General features: G+C 36.7%; 1 protein-coding gene across 1 annotated transcript in view; it reads right to left on the bottom strand.

Moving 5' to 3' along the window:
* Positions 1-11,656, bottom strand: part of dipk1c (divergent protein kinase domain 1C) — a 34,064-nt gene extending 22,408 nt beyond the window's left edge. The window contains exon 1 of the mRNA XM_067435052.1: positions 10,748-11,656. Within this exon, the coding sequence (XP_067291153.1) occupies positions 10,748-10,945 (198 nt within the window). The 5' untranslated portion in view covers positions 10,946-11,656. The remainder of the gene's footprint in view (positions 1-10,747) is intronic.
* Positions 11,657-20,301: the final 8,645 nt, after the last annotated feature.

The raw sequence follows: 20,301 nt of genomic DNA, 5'->3' as shown, positions 1-20,301 counted from the left end.
CACACAAAAAAATAAGCTGTGATAAAATGTTAATTTGAATATATAATATTGATCAAGCAGCAAACATCCTCGAAACAACACGTGATGTAGACAACACTGTTATAAAATTACCCTAAAATATGAAATATGAGGAAAATTGCTAGATTTATGTTGCAATATGGAAAAATACGTCATCACCATGTGAAAAGGGTTCACTGCATCAGCCAAATCCAGCAGTAAATATTTTAAGTAAATGTAACTTAAATAGTATGCTGGAAATGCACATGTCTACAAAGCCTTGTCTAAATTACTCAGGATAAGAAGTGCGATATAATTATACAAAATATGTTTTTGCTACAAATACAAAGTAAGTGAGCTACTCAGATTATCCAAGTAACGTAACAAACAAAGATGTATTTGTAATAATAATAATAATAATACTAATAATAATAATAATAATAATAATAATAATTGTTGCATTAACTGAAACTGGGCGGGGCTTGTTGGTTCTCAGCATGCTTTGCATATGGCTAAATCAAGAGAGAGCAAATGTTATTTTATATGTAAAAGTGTTATTTTTCTTTATGTTTTGATCACATTGACTGAATAAATGAAAAATAAATAAAAAAATGAATTTTTGAGCAAGGTGCGAAAGGGGAGACTTAAACGTGTGTTTAATATTAAATTACTGCATGTCAGAATTATTAGAATAATTTAAATTACAGCGGGTGGAGAAGAGTGGAGCATTTGTGGACCTAAACAACTAATGCCATTATGGATTTGCTGAAAGAGCTTTGGTTGCTTAGCATGTAAGATGCTAATGTGTGCTTTTGCTTGCTAAAAGTTTGTCAAACAGCTAGTGCAGTATTATAATTCAGTTGTTAAACATTTAAATATATGAAATTGAAGTGGATGAATGAATATGAAATTAAACGCCTGAAACATGTCAGGGATCTAGATAAAATTCACTTAATTGACTACTTAATTGACTTAAAGTGTATTGAGTTCATGATGTTGAAGTTACATGAACAAATGATGTTTGTTTAACTTAATTGATTCATGTGGGACCAATGTACACATTTAAATCATGTAAATCCAACACATTTTTTTCAGTGAATGATTCGTTTTTATCAGTGCGGCCGCTGAGGCAGAGAGAGCCGTTGTCATCTATGAAACAAACAAACAGTCTCTTCAACCACACAGTATCATTGCTTCTGTTGCAATCATTCAAATGATCACAGAAGTAATAGTTTGGATATAAAACTATGTGGATCAAAAGTAGATAATCTTTTTAAAAGAGTAATACATTCAAAACTTTGTTCAAACTTTCTGAAAAATAGTATTTCTTCAATCATGTTTGAAATTAAGTTTTTTATTTACAGGTTATTAAACAATAATTTGGGAAAGATCAATACATTGAAGTTGGAATGCAGTAAAATTAAGTTACAATAATGTAAATTGGATTGCACAAACTCTATATGTGTGATTGACCTAGTGGAATTAAGGTGACTAAAAGTGATAAATTAAAGCTGCAGTCTGTAACTTTTTTGGGTTAAAAATGATCCAATTTTTTTTTTGAGCAAGTACATAACCAGCCAGTGTTGAAAACGATCTGCTTACCGTAGCTCGGTTTACAGCGGTAAGCTTGTAATAATGTTTTTAGTTCCAGTACTGGTGGGTTTCTGTGGGAAATTCAAGCATATCTTCAAATAACACATGAAGAAGGCGTCTCGGCCAGTAGGATATATTGGGTGTGAGGATGTGAAAGTTGAGATTTATAGCCTTTTCTCACAGCACTTGATATAATTAAACTGATCAATCTGATAGTTGATCCAGAACGCTTCAAACGGAAATCACCAGTGACAAATGGAGATTCACCCGCTGTAAAAGGCTAAAGACTGCGGACTTTAGAGTGGCTTCAGAAAAACAGAGACTTCAACCGAGCCGATGTGAAAGCAAGGATAAAAAGGGCTTTTGAAAGATGGCGTGACCTTTGAAGGGGTTCAAAACGGACGCAGAGACGGCTTGTTTTCTGCTGGACAGGTAGACCTAGACATTTCAATGGTTCAATTATGTAACAGTAGCACGCTGTTTGCTTAATTCATAAAGTTTTCTTTGTTGTGCCTATCTCGTTTTGCTATATTACGGTAAATATCATTTATTTTGTGCTTCACCTCTACTCCACACTCATTTGTATTAGATTTGTATCCATTAGAAATTAGACTGCAGTCACTGCACAGAAATGGAAACTAAACTACACGTAGCCCTAATACTCTTAAATTAAATCTTAAATACCCTAATAAATTTTACAGCTTTAAGTTGAAAGAAGGTCATTTTTTTAGGTGTTTCCAACTGAAGTAGTGTTTTTAAGTTGATCCAACTGTTTGCTTTTAACAGTGTAAAATGACACTTTAAATAAAGATTGTATCAATTACATCAATATGAGTGATTGTTAAAAAATGTAGTCATTTAAAAATGTATTCAAGAGATTCGTTCAAAAATGCTGACAATCTTTATGAGTTAGTAATTAAATCATTCATTCAACCAGATTAAAAATAATAATAATTCGTTTAAATTATGTTTGAATAAATGTTTTTTTTCTTCACCTTAAGACTACAGTTATTAACATTTTGTCAGTATAACAATTTTTTTAACCATTTTGTAAAGAATATTTAGTGATTTTTCCCCCATAAAGTCAATGTTTTACTGTTTTTTCAGAGAAATTAATACTTTCATTGGATGCATTAAATTGATTATAAAGACATTTATAATGTAACAAAGTTTTCTATTTCAAATAAATGCTGTTGTTTTGAACTTTCTATTCAGAAAAGGAAAAAAAAGTAACACTATATCCACAAAAAAATACGAAGCAGTGCAACTGTTTTCAACATTGATAATCATAAATGTTTCTTGAGAAGCAAATCCTCATATTTTAATTAAGACTGGAGTAATGATGCTGAAAATTCAGCTTTGATCACAGGAATAAATTACATTTTACTATTTCATATTCACATTTTTAATTTTTTTTACAATTTTAAATTGTAACAATATTTCACAGTTTTACTGTTTTTATGGTATTTTTGATCAAATAAATGCAGTTTGGTGAGCAGAAAAGATCTTACCAATAATCCTAATAATAATAATCCAATAATTAATAATCTTATCAATAATAACCAGCGTATTTTGTGTAAAAAAGTATGTCCTGTCCTACCTTCCTTTAAAATAAATGTTTGATTTAGTTATATGGTGCAATGACGTTCACACATCTTTAAGTGTAATTTGTACTTGATGTGCAGTATATTTGCCTCTCAAAAATCTAACATCTATTCAAGCTGTATCATATCTTATTCATGCCTTGAGAATATCAAAATGGCACATTTGAAGTATTAAACCTACTACGAAAACAATGATCTTTGCATGAAAGTCAATCAGTTCAGTAGACCGTGTCTACCCACCGCATTCAAGACCATCTGTGCTTAACCTTCACATTAGAGAATAAACAAAGAATGGAAGTGTACCGAGAGCTTGCAGCAGAGCACCACTAAAACAACAGTTTGCCACATTTCATGAACTCATGCCAACAATTGTATCGCACACAGGCCTGGTTGCACAGGTGACAGATGGTGCGGCTGATTACAAAAAGGTCTCGTGTAGTTCAAAGAGTAATTGCCCAAAGGTTCTCAGCCACATGCTGCCAGAAACTATAAACTGTTTATTGTGTGAATGTGCACCACTCTGGGTTGTTTATTGCAATGTTGAGCCCTTGGAAAAGCTAACTGTTTGGCAGATTATCAGAATGTTTTTACAATTCATCAACTGAGAAATACGCTTTAGCGTTTTGGAGATGTACAATAACAAATAAGGCATGAACGATGGGTAAGTTGCGCTATCACAAAAACTTCCAGGAATGAATTTGGTCTCCATTAAAGCGACCTGAGATTGGAAATTAGGAATTTACTCCTTTCTTACACCAATCACTATTCCTGTTTAAGTTTTTTAAGACAAAGTATGTGGCGCTGCGACAGCTTACGGAAGGATTTGATTCGCAAGCATTACCAAACAAACATCTACCGTGACTTATATGAGAGAACGGCCTCAGAGTAAGACAATTCAGTGGAAAAATAGACGCAGTACAGGATAAACAAATCCAAATTGAAAAGCCTGTGTTATTCTCATTTGGAAGTCGCTTTGGATAAAAGCATTGCTAAATTATTAAATGTAAACACATTTTTGTCATCCTACATCTGAGACATTTTTCTTTCTTACATGTACTTTCCTATCACTTCCATGGCCACAGGTGTATAAATCAAGCTCTAGGCCTGCAGACGCTTCTACACACATTAGTGAAAGAATGGGTCGCTCTCAGGAGCTCAGTGAACTCAAGCGTGGGGCCGTGATAGGTTGCCACCTGTGAAATAAGTTCATTCATGAAATGTCCTCGCTCCTAAATATTCCACAGTCAACTGTTAATGGTATTATAATTATAATTGGGAACCACAGCAACTTAGCCACGAAGTGGTAGGCCACATAAAATCACAGAAGCGGGTCAGCGCACACAGAAGTCGGCAAATTTCTGCCTCCAAACTTCACGTGGCCTTCAGATGAGGCCATCCTTAAAAATATTTTGGTTTGCAGTAACAGTACATTTTTTAAAAAAAAGGGTCGGTAGGTAGGTCAAATTTTTTTTTTTCAAATTTTAATGTAAAAAAAAAAAAGTAAATTTTTGGTGATGGTGATTACGTAGGTATGAATTTAAACTGACTGGGTCTTCAAGCCGTGCCTTCGGGTGCATAGGCTAATTGCAGGCTATATAGACCACAAAAAAATTGAAATATTTGTCAAAAACATGTTTATTGCATACATTTCAGGTGCATTCATTAAGAAAAGGTTGCAACCACCGCTAGCTGTCATTGACTCATAGCTGTCAACCCTCCCTTTTTTTCTGGGTTTCTACAACCCGATCTCACGGCAATTCGTACTAATTTTACGAGGTGGCTAATTCGTACGAATTGATACGACCTCACTCGTACGAATTCATACGATTTTTGCTAATTCGTACATATTTTACGAGTTACCAAATTCGTATGAATTCATACGAATGACTACCCCTGACCCCGCCCCTAAACCTACCCATCACGTGGGTTTAGACAAATCGTACAAATTCGTACGAGTGAGGTCGTACAAATTCGTACGACTTAGACACCTTTTATTCACTCGTATGAATTAGTACGAATTGGTCGTGAGATAGCGTTGGTTTCTCAGGTATTTTAGCTCTTTTCCCGCTATCTTCCCGTTTTAGTATTTTCCAGTGATATGTATTGTATATGATATGTATATGTATTCGTATTTTTACGCTCGATTGTGTTAGCTCAGAACACGCAGCTATGTGTCTCTGAAGTGGCTTGCACTTGTTGCTAAACCAACGCATATGGTGATATAGACTAGTGTATTTGAAAATTAAAAAGATTTTTTTATTTATGAATTCAATTAATTAAGCAGCTATAACCTACTCTTTACTGGTAAATATTACAGTAAACAAACATCACAGACAATGGCAGAGCATTTTTTTCAGACGTTATTTTATTTTTGTAATATTATGTATTGTCTGTCAGTTTTTTTGAAGAGACACTGCCCCTCTTTCCTCCTTCTTGACAGCCTGCATTTAGAATAATAGCTTTGATTAACATTAATGATGAAAAAGGTTTAAAAATCGTGATTGTTTGGATTGTTTTTCCTGCCGTCAAGCCACAGACATTCACTAAATCGGTGTTTCCCAACCTTTTTTCAGTCATGGCACCCATTGAAAATTTTCTAATTTTGTGACACCCCCATACATATGTTACACTAGGGGTGTAATTGCTCACGGCTCGGTTTGTATCACGGTTTTAGGTTCACGGTTTCAGGTTCACGGTTTCAGTACGGTTTGCTATTTGGTGGTGGTGGCTGAGGAGATTCCCCCCTTCTATATGTAAAGCGCTTTGGGTGTCTAGAAAAGCGCTATAAAAATGTAATGAATTATTGTTATTTGCCATGCTCAGGGAAAGAAATAACTACTGTCAAATAAAAATAAAGAAAATAAGAACAAAAAACTTAAATACAAGCAGCAGCACAAATAAATACTATTGAGCAAAGATACTAATAAAATAAACAATGCTTTTCAGATTTTTTCAGGTAGATCTGAAGTAATGTATTAATTTAATAATTTAATAAATGAATCAAGTGTAAAATAACTGCACATGTAACTGTTTAAATTAAAGATCAATCTTTTTTTAAATTACAAAAGCTGTTCAATCAAGGGTAGTGAGTGATGTCCTTATCTTTTGTTTGACAGACAGCAGTAAAGGCTACTGCCCCTTTAAGACCTAATACAGGGATATGCTCGTCTTTTTCAACTGTATACAGTTCACTTAAGGCATCAGACTATGTCTGCTTGGATACTCATCAAGATGTTGATATACTTTTTCTGTGAGTTGGTCCGTTGAAGCGCAAGACTTGAAGAACTCAATATTTGCGCACTGTTAGACGTGCGCGCGCTTTTGTACCAGCGCAGAGAGACAGCTTCTCACACACTGCAGAGTTCTCATTCGCGTCTTCTGGCGAATATTCTGGGTGATGATGGCGAAAATGACTGGTCATACGGCAGCACTCGCATGCATTGAACACAGTTTACAAAGATAGACCGTTTTGCCCACGTTTTTCTTTTACTATCGCTGTTGTAGTGTAGCCTATCTATGAGGAGCCAGCACGTATCCATCGACAGAACTTTACATAAAGCATTAATTTTCAAGTTACAACCAGTGCCGCCGCTCCCACCACGCGCTGCGGTCGAGCAAAACACACGCTACCCATAGCAACGCGTTATGACAACGATATTTCAGTCTGACAGAGACAAGATAAACATGGCTTTTCCGCCATTTGTTACTGTTTTGTACATGTTGTTACATTAATTATAATTCAAATTCTGTTTTATTGGCCACAATATAGTAATGATAAATGTTGAGAGGGGCACTTTTGATTAATTTTCAAAAAGGGCAGGGGCTCAAACCCCCAAAGCCCTCCCCTCTGCAGTGCACTTGCCTGGTGTGTGTAACGTGTCCATGGTCCTGACTCCTGTCACACAATGCGGTGAAATCTCCGACAGGGCTTTAATAGTCTAACGTTACAGTGAATGAGAGAATAAGCCGAAACGAACGCACGTGCAGGCCATAGACATCCGTTAACCTTAGTGTAAACATAGATGACGTCACGGGTTTTTCTATAAAATAAAGAACGTAGCCTTCGTTTGTATGTAGACCCAGGCAATTTATATATGTATAATACTTACTAAAATATATTTCATATTATTTTATTACTTTTGTATTAGTTGTTTGAAGAGTAAAAAAAGAAATTGGTCGGTCTTAATGCAAATTTACAACCGGCAAGTCGGTCGGACTAAAAGGAAAAAATAATAATAATTTGAGTCTGCCCTAAATTGACAGGGTCGGTCGGGTTACGGCAAACAAGAATATTTTTAAGGATGGCCTGAGCTCAAGAACAGTGTAGAGAGCTTCATGGAATGTGTTACTATGACCGAGCAGCTCATCCAAGCCTTACATCACCAAGTGCAATGCAAAGCGTGGGATGCAGTGGAGTAAAGCAGCCGCCACTGGACTCTAGAGCAGTGAGACGTGTTCTCTGAGTGACCAATCACGCTTCTCTGTCTAGCAATCCGATAGACGAGTCTGGGCAATGTTACTAGGACAATGGTATTTGCCTGACTTGCATTGTGCCAAGTGTAAAGTTTGGTGGAGGGGGAATTATGGTGTGATGTTGTTTTTCAGGGGTTAGGCTTAACCCCTTAGTTCCAGTGAAAGGAACTCTTAATGCTTCAGCAAGACGTTTTGGACAATTTCATGCTCCCAACTTTGTGGGAATTGTTCGGGGTTAGCCCCTTCCTGTTCCAACATGACTGCACTCCAGTGCACAACGCGTCGGCCCATAAAGACATGGATGAGTGAGTTTGGTGTGGAGGAACTTGACTGGCCTGCACAGAGTCCTGAGCTCAACCTGATAGAACAGCTTTGGGATGAATTAGAGCAGAGACTGAGAGCCAGGCCTTCTCTTACAACATCAGTGTCTGACCTCACAAATGGGCTTCTAGAAAAATTGGTCAAATATTCCCATAAACACACTCCTGAACCTTGAGGAAAGCTTTCCCAGAAGAGTTGAAGCTGTTATAGCTGTAAAGGGTGGGCCGACTCCATATTAAGAATGGGGTGTCATTAAATTTCATGTTCATTTGAATATAGGTGTCCCAAAACTTTTGGCAATATAGTGTGTTGCATGTAATTACTAGAGTAATAGCTACACACTGTACATGCAGCTAGAACCTGAACCATTATATACCTCAACTAAAAAGAGACTAAGTCTTATTGACTAAGACCCAACAATTACATCAGCCAGTCTGTTATTTTCACTTCATCCTCACTGCCAAAATGACTGATACCTCATAGTTAGGATCTCCACCCATCATCATTTGCACAATATTGGCACACGGCAGCATTCCATTCGCTTGCAGCTGTGATATTTATCTAAGCGTGCCCAAATATTAAGAATGACATGACTTCTGTCTCATGATCTTAGATATTGCAGGAGCAAAAATGTTATTCACTTCGCATTGTTCAAATGATTGTATCAGTCAGTGTTACTTCAAACAAAAGAATCTTTAAATATGTAATAGTTTGATATATTTATTAACTTTGAAATGATTATATTGTAATGACCTTTTTGTACTTTACAGTTTGACATTGTATTGCTAATGTAATGATTATTATTATTATTATAAGTGGTTGTTCTATTTCAGTGAAGCATTTTCGAATTAAAACATGCTCTGAATCCACTCATGACAGCACATTTTGTTTTAGTAATGAGTTTGCGTGCAAAAACTTTCCAACTAGTTATTGCCAGTAATCATCTTCCAATCCCAGTTTGAAGGCCACCAGGATTTTGCGGATCCCGATGTGGCAACAAACAAAATGTTCTTTCAGCACTCACTTGACATCACATAATCCAGTGGCTGTAAAAGCGCTTTAGGTTTCCCTCGAGGAACAAAGCTTAAGCCTTTAATGGAGGTCCGTCACTGCTGCTACCCATGATTCAGTGCTTGACTGAGTAATCCTATGAAACGCTTTGTGTATCGTTTGGTGGAAAACTCATGAAAACCCCCAGAGGTACTGCTACAACTGTGACACGACATCTGATTTGGTGACAGACCGTTTCTTTTTGTTTCATATTTAAAAAAACTAGTCTGTTGTAAATTAGTGCCTTTTAGTGTTAAGCAAAAACAATGCATATCTTGAAAGGCCCCTTCAGCAGCACTTCACCAAATTTTACAGTTTTATTTCTATCTGTATTTTATATCATTTGCCTGATTTTATCAAAAATGTAATCCTAAAACATGGATTTGTCTTGATGAAAAGAGAGCTGAAACAACAAAATGAAACAAGAATTTTGAAACCATCTTTATCCAATGTTCAGATGGAAATGTATGCAAATTGTTGCATATTTCATTGCATAGCGTCTCATTTGCAATTTTAAAGCAAGCCTCTCCTGGTGACATGGGTAAAACATTAACTAATAGATATCACAGTACTTCTCCAGTGGACTGATTTCATTAAGAGTTGCAGAAAGAAGGTTTTCTGAAATATTATGTTTAAATATGCAAATAAGGCATTATCTAATTAAATATGCAATCATTTGCATACATTTCGAGAACAAAAAATCTGAACACTGGATGAAGTCAGGTTCAAAAATCTTGCTGGATTTTTTTTTTTTTTTTTTAGACAGAGTAGAATGTTTTTACGGAGGAGGTTTTGGATTTCTTCCTCACTCCCATTAATCATGATAAATATCGTAATAAAAAAATGTTGCATAAATTCGGCTGAATGAACCCCTTGGCAAACACCTTCAGAATATAGTTAAACTAAAACTGTGAAGTTTGGTGTATGTAAATGCTGCTGGAGTAAAGAGAAAAACACTCATTCTGAGAAAACGGCCTTTAATGAAATCTACGAATGCCAACAGATAAAGAGCCATAAAAGACACACTTAAAAGTGTATTTCTTTCCACTAATCTGAGAGAAAGAGAAAACACACCAAAAAGCCATAAAATTGGCTCAAAATTGACAGATGCATCAAAAAAACATGCTGCCTTAATTTTTAAGTACAACTAACTTAGATGTTTAAGTCATTTCAACTTAAATTTCATTAAAGTGTCTTTAAAGTGTTAAAGCAATATAACTTATTAATCATATCATTTTGAAAATGAATCAATACGCTGATTCATAACCATTCACATCTTTATTTAAGGACTGAAAACAAACACAGAAGAGAAGACAATGCTGAATAAAGTCGTAGTTTCTATTATTTTTTGACCTAAATGTATTTCCGATGCTTCAAGAGACTCTAATTAACCCACTGATGTCACATATGGACTACTGTGATGATGTTTTTATTCCCTTTCTGGACATGGACAGTATAGTGTGCATACAATTGCATACGCTCTCGGACTAAATATAAAATATCTTGTTCCGAAGATGAACGGAGGTCTTATGGGTGTGAAACGACATTAGGGTGAGTCATTAATGACATAAATGTTATTTCTGGGTGAACTAACTCTTTAAGTTTAGTCTACTTTACTTGTTTTGTTTGCACTTTAGGCAAGACTGATGAGTTAGTGAGCTACTTTTTGAAAAGATATGGAAATGAGACATCAGAAAAGTTGGGCTTACCACCCTCTGCAGGATCTCTTTGCTCTTGTCGTCAGTGCAGAAGTCTGAGAACATGTTCCTGTGCACGAACACCAGGCCGTTGAGGAAGAGCCAGGAGGCCAGCCACAGCAGGACCAGCAGCAGCGCACTCCTGCGGCACACCTTCAGCCCCAGCCACCTGAGGGCCGAGCCCGGGGCCCTGCGCAGGGACCGCTGCATCTGTCGGGACCCCCTTCGCCAGGAGCCCAATGGTTTCCGCTCAAGGGTGTGGGAGTCTGTGGCATCTGTGGTGTCGTGGAGGATATCTGGCTCGCTCTGCTCTGCGTTTGCGGTTAACCTTCCTCTCGGGGGACTCGCATGCCTGGTCGCGGCGCTCTGTTGCTGCACTGCCTCCTGTTATGCGGATCTCTCTCTCTCTCTCTCTCTCTCTCTCTCTCTCTCTCTCTCTCTCTCTCTCTCTCTCTCTCTCTCTCTCTCTCTTCAGCTTCCTCTACGCCTTCCTGCGTTTGTTTTGTGAATGAACGAGGCGAGCAGTGGTGTGTGAAGAACGCCTCAGACTTTCTCTGCCTCATTCACCACTTCATTCCCACCCCCCAGATGTCTCTCACATTGACTCTTTCTCTTGAATCCAGAGTGTTTTCTCTCTCTCTCTCTATTTCTCTCTCTCTCTCTCCATACAACACTCCACCTTTTTTCCCTCTGCCTCCCGCCCCCTTCTTGAGTGCTTTCCTCCTTTGGGTCGCCTTCTTCTGTTTCCAAGGCAGCCGGGCCTTTTCCTGACGGCACACAGACCTTGGCGTGCCGGATCCGTCTCTTGTGCCAAACAGACCCTCAGATTACTCCTCGTGAAATCCTGTTTGCAATTTAAGCACCGCAAACAGAACAACACAGGCCGGCGTGTACCAGAATTACTGGTTATTTGATTAGAGACGGATTCTCCCACGGTGATAATGCCCACATATTTGATTTGCAGAAGCAGGTCGAGCGCTGAGCCGGCAGTTCTGCTGGGAATCTCAGCGGTCGTTTTTTCCCTTCGATTGTGAGAGTCTGCAGGAGCAGCCGCAGGTGAACAGAATCCCTAATCGCTCGGCTCATAAAAGAAAGTGCTTTCTTGCCAAGAGTAAGAATCGTTCATCTGTTTTATGTGTGTTTCTTTAAGCATCGACACGTTGGAGACGAGTGGCTCGGGTTGCTTTAATTGCCAATTAGATAGGCTTGTGCCGTCGGTGAGGGATTCTGTCTTCAGACGTATTAATGCTATCAGCAAATCGCAGATACTCTTGAGATGGCCTGTGCTTTCTCACAGCCCGTGAACTGATGAATAAGCACATTGTTTGAATGGACTCGGGGGTCTTGCTTAAGGGCTTGTATGAGGCCATTTAAAAATACAATAATTAGCTCATTAAGTGTCAATGAAAATTATTTTATTCTATATTTTGCCATTTATTCCTGTGATCAAAGCTGAATTTTCAGCATCATTACTCCAGTCTTTATTGTCACAGACATCATTCTAATATGAGGATTTGCTGCTCAAGAAACATTTATGATTATTATCAATGTTGAAAACTATGTTGAACAATATTCTATTCATAAATCTAATATTATAATTGTTTTTACCATCATGTTTGATCAGTTTAATGCACCCTTAAAAGTATAAAAGTATTATTTAAACATCTTGCTAACCCTGCACTTTTTAATGATAGTGTATAGTTTGTAAAGCAATAATTATGGTTCTAACAATATATATATACAATTTAAAAGGACATTTAAAAGAGCTAAATGTCACATATAAAGCAAACTATCTTTTTATCCCACAAAGAAAGCGTAACCCTGCCATCTTGTGATATAATGACGGTGTTACAATGGAAAAGGATGTTATTTATGTGTGTGTGTGTGTGTGTGTGGTGGTGGTGGGGGGGGGTCTCTAAGTATTAAAAACATCAGTGATTGAGGAGCTCGTCTGGTAGATCATGCTGTTAGAAAGGAGAGTTTGGATTGAATACACCGATGCACTCACAGGTTAAGAGATCTGCTAAATGTAAATGTTATCTCTAACTTCCTCCTTTCAGAGGTTTTATGGCTCTCATGTGGGCTTTTAAAGCAGCTTTGGCACTTGAATCATTTTCCGCTTTAAGCTCTTTTATTCCCCTATACTCGTTTCTGTAGAAACATTGTTCAGTCTATTATTAGAACGGGCAGGGTTACTGATACAACCACAAACATGTTAGCAATATTCCCTCAATATTTATTATATAAACATGTTTCTTCTTCATATAATACATTTACTTAGCTTCAGCAATATTTCCCTAGGATTGGTTTATTACTGAACCAACATAAATCTCTTCATAAAACTTATTTATATTTTCATTAAATATGAACTTCAGTCTTCAGTGTGTGTGTAAGGGGTTGAGAAAATGTAATATATACGTTGAACCCCCCCATAAATATGTACACATTTCCTAAAGTTTTATTTTTTTTTCCTTTTCACAAAAGGAGAATTGTTCTATTACAGTTTTTTTCAACTGCTTAGACACAAAATTGTTACTTGTCACACAATTTTTAAAACCTGACACTCAAACACCAGAACCACACACTAAATCTGCAAAACCATACACTAATTTTTGGCCTTTTACTCAGTTTTCAATTTCATTAAACACTTTTTGCAAAACAAAACACACAATTTTCTAGGCAACACACAAAAACTGACAGGAAGTTTCTTGATTTTCTTTTATAAACACAACCAATCAAAATGCCACACTAATTCATCAGTGCCTCATACTAACTCCTCACATGTGCAAACACTTGTTGCTTTACTTAACAACAACCAATCATAACTTTAGTAGTGGCCTATACATAGGCCAAAGGTCAAGTAATAGCTTTTGGACAATGGATGCAAACAATGCAGACAGAGTAAGAGAAGTTGTGGAGACACTGATGCTGCCTCCATCCAAGGTTGGATACGCCATACAAGAAGGTTCTTTCCACGGTGTCTGGCAAGAGAGAATATAGCATGTGACGTGGATGAAGTATTGTGGCCGGACCGAAGCCGGAGGAGAGATGGAGCCTAGATACACCCAACCATCTCCACATGCAAGCACACACATTATGTTTGGTTTTACACTACATGCTACAACACTACATATTTTTGATGTGTTTTTTTTTTCCAAACTGTGTACACTAATACTACACTTACAACCACAAAGAGCAAAAAAAATAAAAACATAAATAAAAAGTTTGGTTTCAATTTTGCTTTTGTTTTTACTTTATTCAACAGCTCTCTCCCAATTACATTCATTCATGTACATGTGAGCTTTTAAAAGAAGAGCTTTAGGTTTTGAATAACAGTGTGTATATGACATAATCAAAAATATAACATTATGGTAAAGGTATTTACAACGTAAGAAATATGTTTGTGATATTTTGACTGTGTTGTTTCATTTTGAAAGAGATGTGAGGCATTTTGCATCTTGTGTGTGGAATTCATGAATTTGTGTGTTAAGTTTTGAAAAAAAGAGGAAACCTTTGGAAAATGTGTGTAAGCAGTTGAAAAAAACTGTAAGACCTGAGTTTATTTATAGCATCTTTGTGGCACTACGCCCCCACACCACTAGATGGCGCATTTTGCGCACATGAAAAGTTCAGCGCGCTCAGTAATAAACTGACTGCCGCTGTGGAAAGACAAAACTTCTGTTCTCTCTTGTTTTTCACAGGTATGAACATCATTCAGTAAAAGGTTAATTTAATTGAACTTGGGGAAATCAACAAGTGTTATGCATAGAGTTTAAGTTTGTTGGAAAGTGTACTTAATCTAGAAAAAAAGAGTTTTAATTCACAAAAGATTATAAAAACAGCTAAAGAGTGAGTTTAATCGTATTTCATGCATGGTTTATATTGATTGACATTAGACAAGTGTTTATCATGCTGAAATATTGAGTTCATGTCATTTTGACGTTTTAGAATTCCGTTTTTGAGAGTATGTTGTTTTCTCGTTTCAGTCGCCATTTTGATCAGCACATGTATTTTTTCTGTGTGCATGAGTAAAATAAGAGACGAATTATATCAAATTAATACAGCAAGTGGAATGACATCTAATGTATTTTCTTCTGAAATCTGGTCTTTAACAATTTTTGGTCTCTTGATAAATATTTTTTGTGCATTTTGACACTTTTCGTATTATACAATATCTGATAATAATTGTAAATGTATGCAAGATTCCAAATGCATATAATGATGTGTACCTGCATATAAGCATACATACATAATATTATGTACAAACTGGTATGTTTTGCATACATTTACTATGTATTTTTTTGTATTTGATGTTTGTTAACTTGTCTTTCATCAAATGCACTTTAAGAGTGTCGAAGTTTTGAAATGTTGAATCCTTTTAAAAAGAAAAGAGATTTAAAGAGAAATTATCTCAGTAATAAACTGACTGCCGGTGTGGAAAGACATAACTTCTGTTCTCTCGTGTTTTTCACAGTTTATTCACCGATCCGCAGTGCACACTGCCTGTGTATCATTTGCAGCCTGCCCAGATATCCCCTAGGTCTGAGGCTGGTAACATGTGCAGTGTTGTGTTTGGAAAGGCTGGAGGCTGTTGACTGTTTTGAACACAAACCAAAGCAGCTCACCTGTCACAGCAGCAGTCAGTTTATTACTGAGATCATTTCTCTTTAAACCTTCAGACACAACTCCAGTTTCAACACGATGAGATTTTCTCAGTCATTGAGCACCACCTCGTGGTAAACAGAAGTATAATCTTAATCTTAATACAAAAATCCTATATGATCACAGCTAGTCATTCTGGCAAAACCTGATCCCAGGCTTTCAGTTATTTCAGTCCAGATAATCATAGTTTCAAAACTCCAGATTATTGTAATATGTAATGAGAACATTTGGTTTAATCACCGACACACAACAGTGGGATCTTCTTTTAATTTAGTACTTCAGTTAATTCAACAGCAAACAATGCAATATACATGTTTCAAATCACCCGTGTTCAGGGCCGGCGCTCCGCACACGCACATCACGCACTGCGCGTAGGGCACCAAGTGCTTGGGGGGGCACCAAAAAATCTGGGTCGTGAAAAAATCATGACAATAGGCTACTAGTATAAATGACAAATAAAATATTTCTAAAAGCATGTTAATATACAAAAGCAATACAAAAGTAATATAGGCCTAGACCAAATTAGTCGAGAAAAAGGTGAATCTCTGTGCCAGTCTCCCTCTGGTGCCCCCCCCCCCCCCTTCCCCACCTCCCAGTGGTCTGTTCGATTATGCCTCAATCAATGTCAAATTTGGCAGACACCGACCTCAGACATGGCCTCGAAAAGGCACCAAGAGTCGGGGGCGGAAAAAAGAAAAAAGAAGAGACAGCGGGATGATGCTCGCGGGTCGCTTGCAGGTAAGACAATAGCCACGTTTACATGCACGTTTTTGAAGTAAAAAGTGCTGGGACAAACGCTGTTAATATGAGAGGGTGTTGCCAAGCTGTCTGTGGCATTATGCCAACATTATCTTAATAACTTCTAACGAAATAAAAAGTTTACCCCTCAGAAAAATTAACTTTCCTCTCAACATTATAACCTGGTGTGAGCGCGCCGCGGTCACTCTTCACTCTTCACTCTTCAGTGGTGAAGGCGCGCGCTGTGTATTGCGTCATATAAGGACGCACACTCAAAAGTAATCGGGTCAGGTCGTTTACATGGTGAAACTTTTCGTTTGATCGCACCCAAATGGCTAGCGCCGGCCCTGCCCGTGTTTCTGAGGTAATAACAGTAATACAGGCTACAGATGCCATGTTAGAAAATACTAGGGCTAAAATATTTAATGGCATGAGCTTCACTCTGCCGCAATTCACGTGTGAGAAACACAGACTTGGGGACGCACTTGTTCAGGAAATAAGCAGATTGTAATGTATTTAGTTCAATAAAACATGTACGGGCCTACTGTAAGTGGTGATGGTGTTAAGGCTTTACCTCAGCGAGAGTGAGCGTCAGTGCATCGCGCTCAGACTGCAGAGAATGTGCTCAGTGTAAAAACACACTAATAAAAGTTAAACAGAAAATATGGTAGCTTGTAGCCAATAACTGCACTTTTGGTTTAGAATAGTAATATTAAAGTTAACCCTTTTCTTTTCCTGTTAATGTTTGCTGCTGCATCTTTTACTTCCATGGCTTATCTCGATTTCTCCAACTACGGGCTACGCCATGGATCAAACTGAAAATGAGAGCTGCGTTATTACATTTAGTGCCATTCATTTGCTTTAACGCATTAATTTTGACAGCCCTAGAAAATACACTTATATTACCTGACTTATGTAATTAAATATATAATGTGTGTTATCAGGTGTGAAGTATGACACGGCCATGAGGATTTGTGCTAGACCAGAGTTTGCTGCCAATACAGAGAGCCTTATCATACACCCGGTGCAACGCCACGTCAGGCACAACGCCAGTGCAGTTTTTTCTAGTTTCAGCCCAACAGTTCTCATTTTCATGTCCAGTTCGAAGTTGTTTAAATTGCAAATGTACTCACACCATCTGTTCACCCATGGACGGCTGGTCTAAACCAGGTGTGTTCAGGAGCATTGTTGGCGTGTTGCTGTTTTGAGGAACTGAAAACGACTGACCATTGACCAACACAAACCTGCTCTAAAGTCAACAGCGCAGTATTTTTGTGTTTTTTAAAGAATTTGTTAGCAATATCCATATACTGCTTATTACACACAGGGAAGCGCAGCAGGCACACATATTTTTAAATATTGAAAATAGAAGTGTTCAGTCTTTCCGCCATGTAAATAATGAATACACATTGGTGCGAGCCCAACTGGCTTTTAAAGGGAATGGGAGATGGGGAATCGCCCCCAAAACACACCCATGACTCACTAGAGACAACCCTTTTGGACCATGTGCCAGGCGTGCCGTTGCCTTTTTTGTCGTTAAACTAGCGGATTTAGACACGCCCTAAGTGCACCAGCGTCATGAGCTTCAGACCATGCGCGCAGATCGGTAAAATTGGCTCAGTAGATGTTCTACTGTACCATATGACTGACTCTATACTCTAGCTGACCTTTACAATTGAAGGATGAGTTACAGTAATATGGCATCTGTTTACGGTATCACATGGCAAACATACTGTAATGTGAAATAATGTATTTGATGCCATCTGTCTCCCTTTTTCTGATGCGTCTGATCAATCTGAAGATATAGAAACGTAAGTCGCTTTGGAGATAAGCGTCTGCTAAATGATTCAATGTAAATGTAAATACAGTCACAAATTGCAAATCCTTCTCTCTCACACACACACACACACACACACACACACACACACACACACACACATTAAATACCAGACAAATTTATTAAAGGTCCCGTTCTTCGCGTGTTTTCGAAGCTTTGATTGTGTTTACAGTGTGCAATATAACATGAGTTCATGTTTTGCGTGTAAAAAAACAGTATTTTTCACACAATTGACTTATCTGTACAGCGCTGTTTCCTCTGTTCTAAAAACGGCCTGATGATTTCCTTGTTCTATGAAGTCCCTCCTTCAGAAACACGTAACGAGTTCTGATTGGGCCAGCGCTTCCCGCGTTGTGATTGGACAGCAGCTTAGCGCACGTTGCCCGGAAAGGTCCCGCCTCTTACCATAACGGGTAGATATGCGCGCTCAATGTTATTGCAAAAATGTCGATATTGCCTTATCAATTTGAGCCGGAATCAGACCCGGAGAATATCGAAGAGGATCGATTACAACCTGCTCAGGAAAGACTTTTGCTGGATGTTTCAGAATGGTAAGATGTCTATTCAGTAGTTGTCATGCTTTTATATTTGCCTGTTACAAATTGCAATGTTATATGTTAAAAACTGTTATAAAAGTTTGTGGTATATGATTTTGTCCGTATGTTTAATTAACGATGGTGTTGTTGCATTTTTAAAATAAGTGCATTGTTTATTCCTACCTTAGTTATGCTTGAGCACAAGTTTTGATTACTAATATATGTTTTATAGGTGTACATGTGGTAACTGAATGCCAACGGAGGTTGAAAACATCTGCTGCAAAGAAATACAAAAAGTACTGTAACCCCTCCTAGTTAAATAATTTTTTGTTGTGTATAGTTCTTTTAAAATTGTTTTCAGCTAAACAACTTTATATAAATACGCTTTATTTTCACCATCAATATAGCCTTAAAAGCTGCCATGTTGTGTAAAAGAAATCGTTACCATGCATTAAAATAATTTATTTATTAAAATTTGAATGTTTTGTGACTGCATATTAAATTATTACTGTCTCACATCAATGTATATAGGTTTGTAAACGAATGAAGCAGCTTGCAGACCCTCCTACATGTATGGTTCATCACCCGGGCTTTGAAGCAAACTGCTTAAACCCATATACCTTACAAAACATAAATAATATTTACAGAGCTGACTATGGACGAGTGAGGTGAAGAACTGAAGAAGAGTATGTTTTTTATTAAATATAACAATTAAACAATGTAAAATAACTTTAGTTATATATATATATATATATATATATATATATATATATATATATATATATATATATATATATATATATATATATAAAAAGATAAAATGTTTAAAACTATGTATTTTTTACAAACATATGTACACATGATATTAATTAACCATTTGTTTACTTTGTCTTTTTGGTTCAATGCCATAGGTGTTTCTGTTACGTACACTGTTAAAAACAACTTGTAAGATTTACTTGATAAAATCTTTGTAACAATTTGCACTCAGTTTTTCTAAGTAAAATTTACTGCTGCGATATCAAGTACAACTTACTTGCCAATATCAAGTAAAATGTACTTAACTATAAATGTAACATTTGCAAAGACATTAAGTAAATGTTACTTAATTATATTTAACTTAGCATGTTGTATTTATTAAAAGTAATCAAGTAAATTTAATTTTAAAAGGAGCATAACTATTGTGAAAATTTTATAAATCTGCATTATTTACTCTTATGAAGTAATTAAGTAGATTTTATAATGTTTGTCCATTTGACATTTTGAATTACTTAGTTGAATTAATTTATATTACTTACTATTATTATGTAAATGTTGCTATTTTAAACCAAATAAATGTAATAATTTTCTCTGCATCAAATACATTTATCACAAATCACACATAAATACAATAAAGTTGAACAATTTATTATGTCAAAATTTACAATTAACCATTAAATCAGTAATGTTCACATCAACTGATTAAGTAGTTAAGGTACATTCATTATAATTTACAATAACTGTAGAATTAATCGCAGCTTTGTCAGCTGGTGCTGGGGCTACTTAGGACGACATGTGAGAGTCGTCATCCCGTCTTGTGTTGTTCTTCTACATATGGTGTTGGGTCCACAATGACTTTGTGTAGTAGAAGACTCATCAGGTCATCGACATAGTCTGAAAGACAAATGTAAAACTTTTTGTGAAAGTACTGACTTAAAATATATGTTGTGCATGTTACAGTAGTGTAGTTACATTTTGCTAAAAATATGTTGTATATAATAATTTAGTTTTTTTAAATATTTTTAAATAAAATGTTC

The sequence above is a fragment of the Pseudorasbora parva genome, chromosome 24 (genome assembly GCF_024679245.1).
Source record: "Pseudorasbora parva isolate DD20220531a chromosome 24, ASM2467924v1, whole genome shotgun sequence".
Taxonomy (NCBI): Eukaryota; Metazoa; Chordata; class Actinopteri; order Cypriniformes; family Gobionidae; genus Pseudorasbora; species Pseudorasbora parva.
Note: the sequence above shows the minus strand (reverse complement) of the source record. Positions and strands in the feature narration are given on the sequence as shown.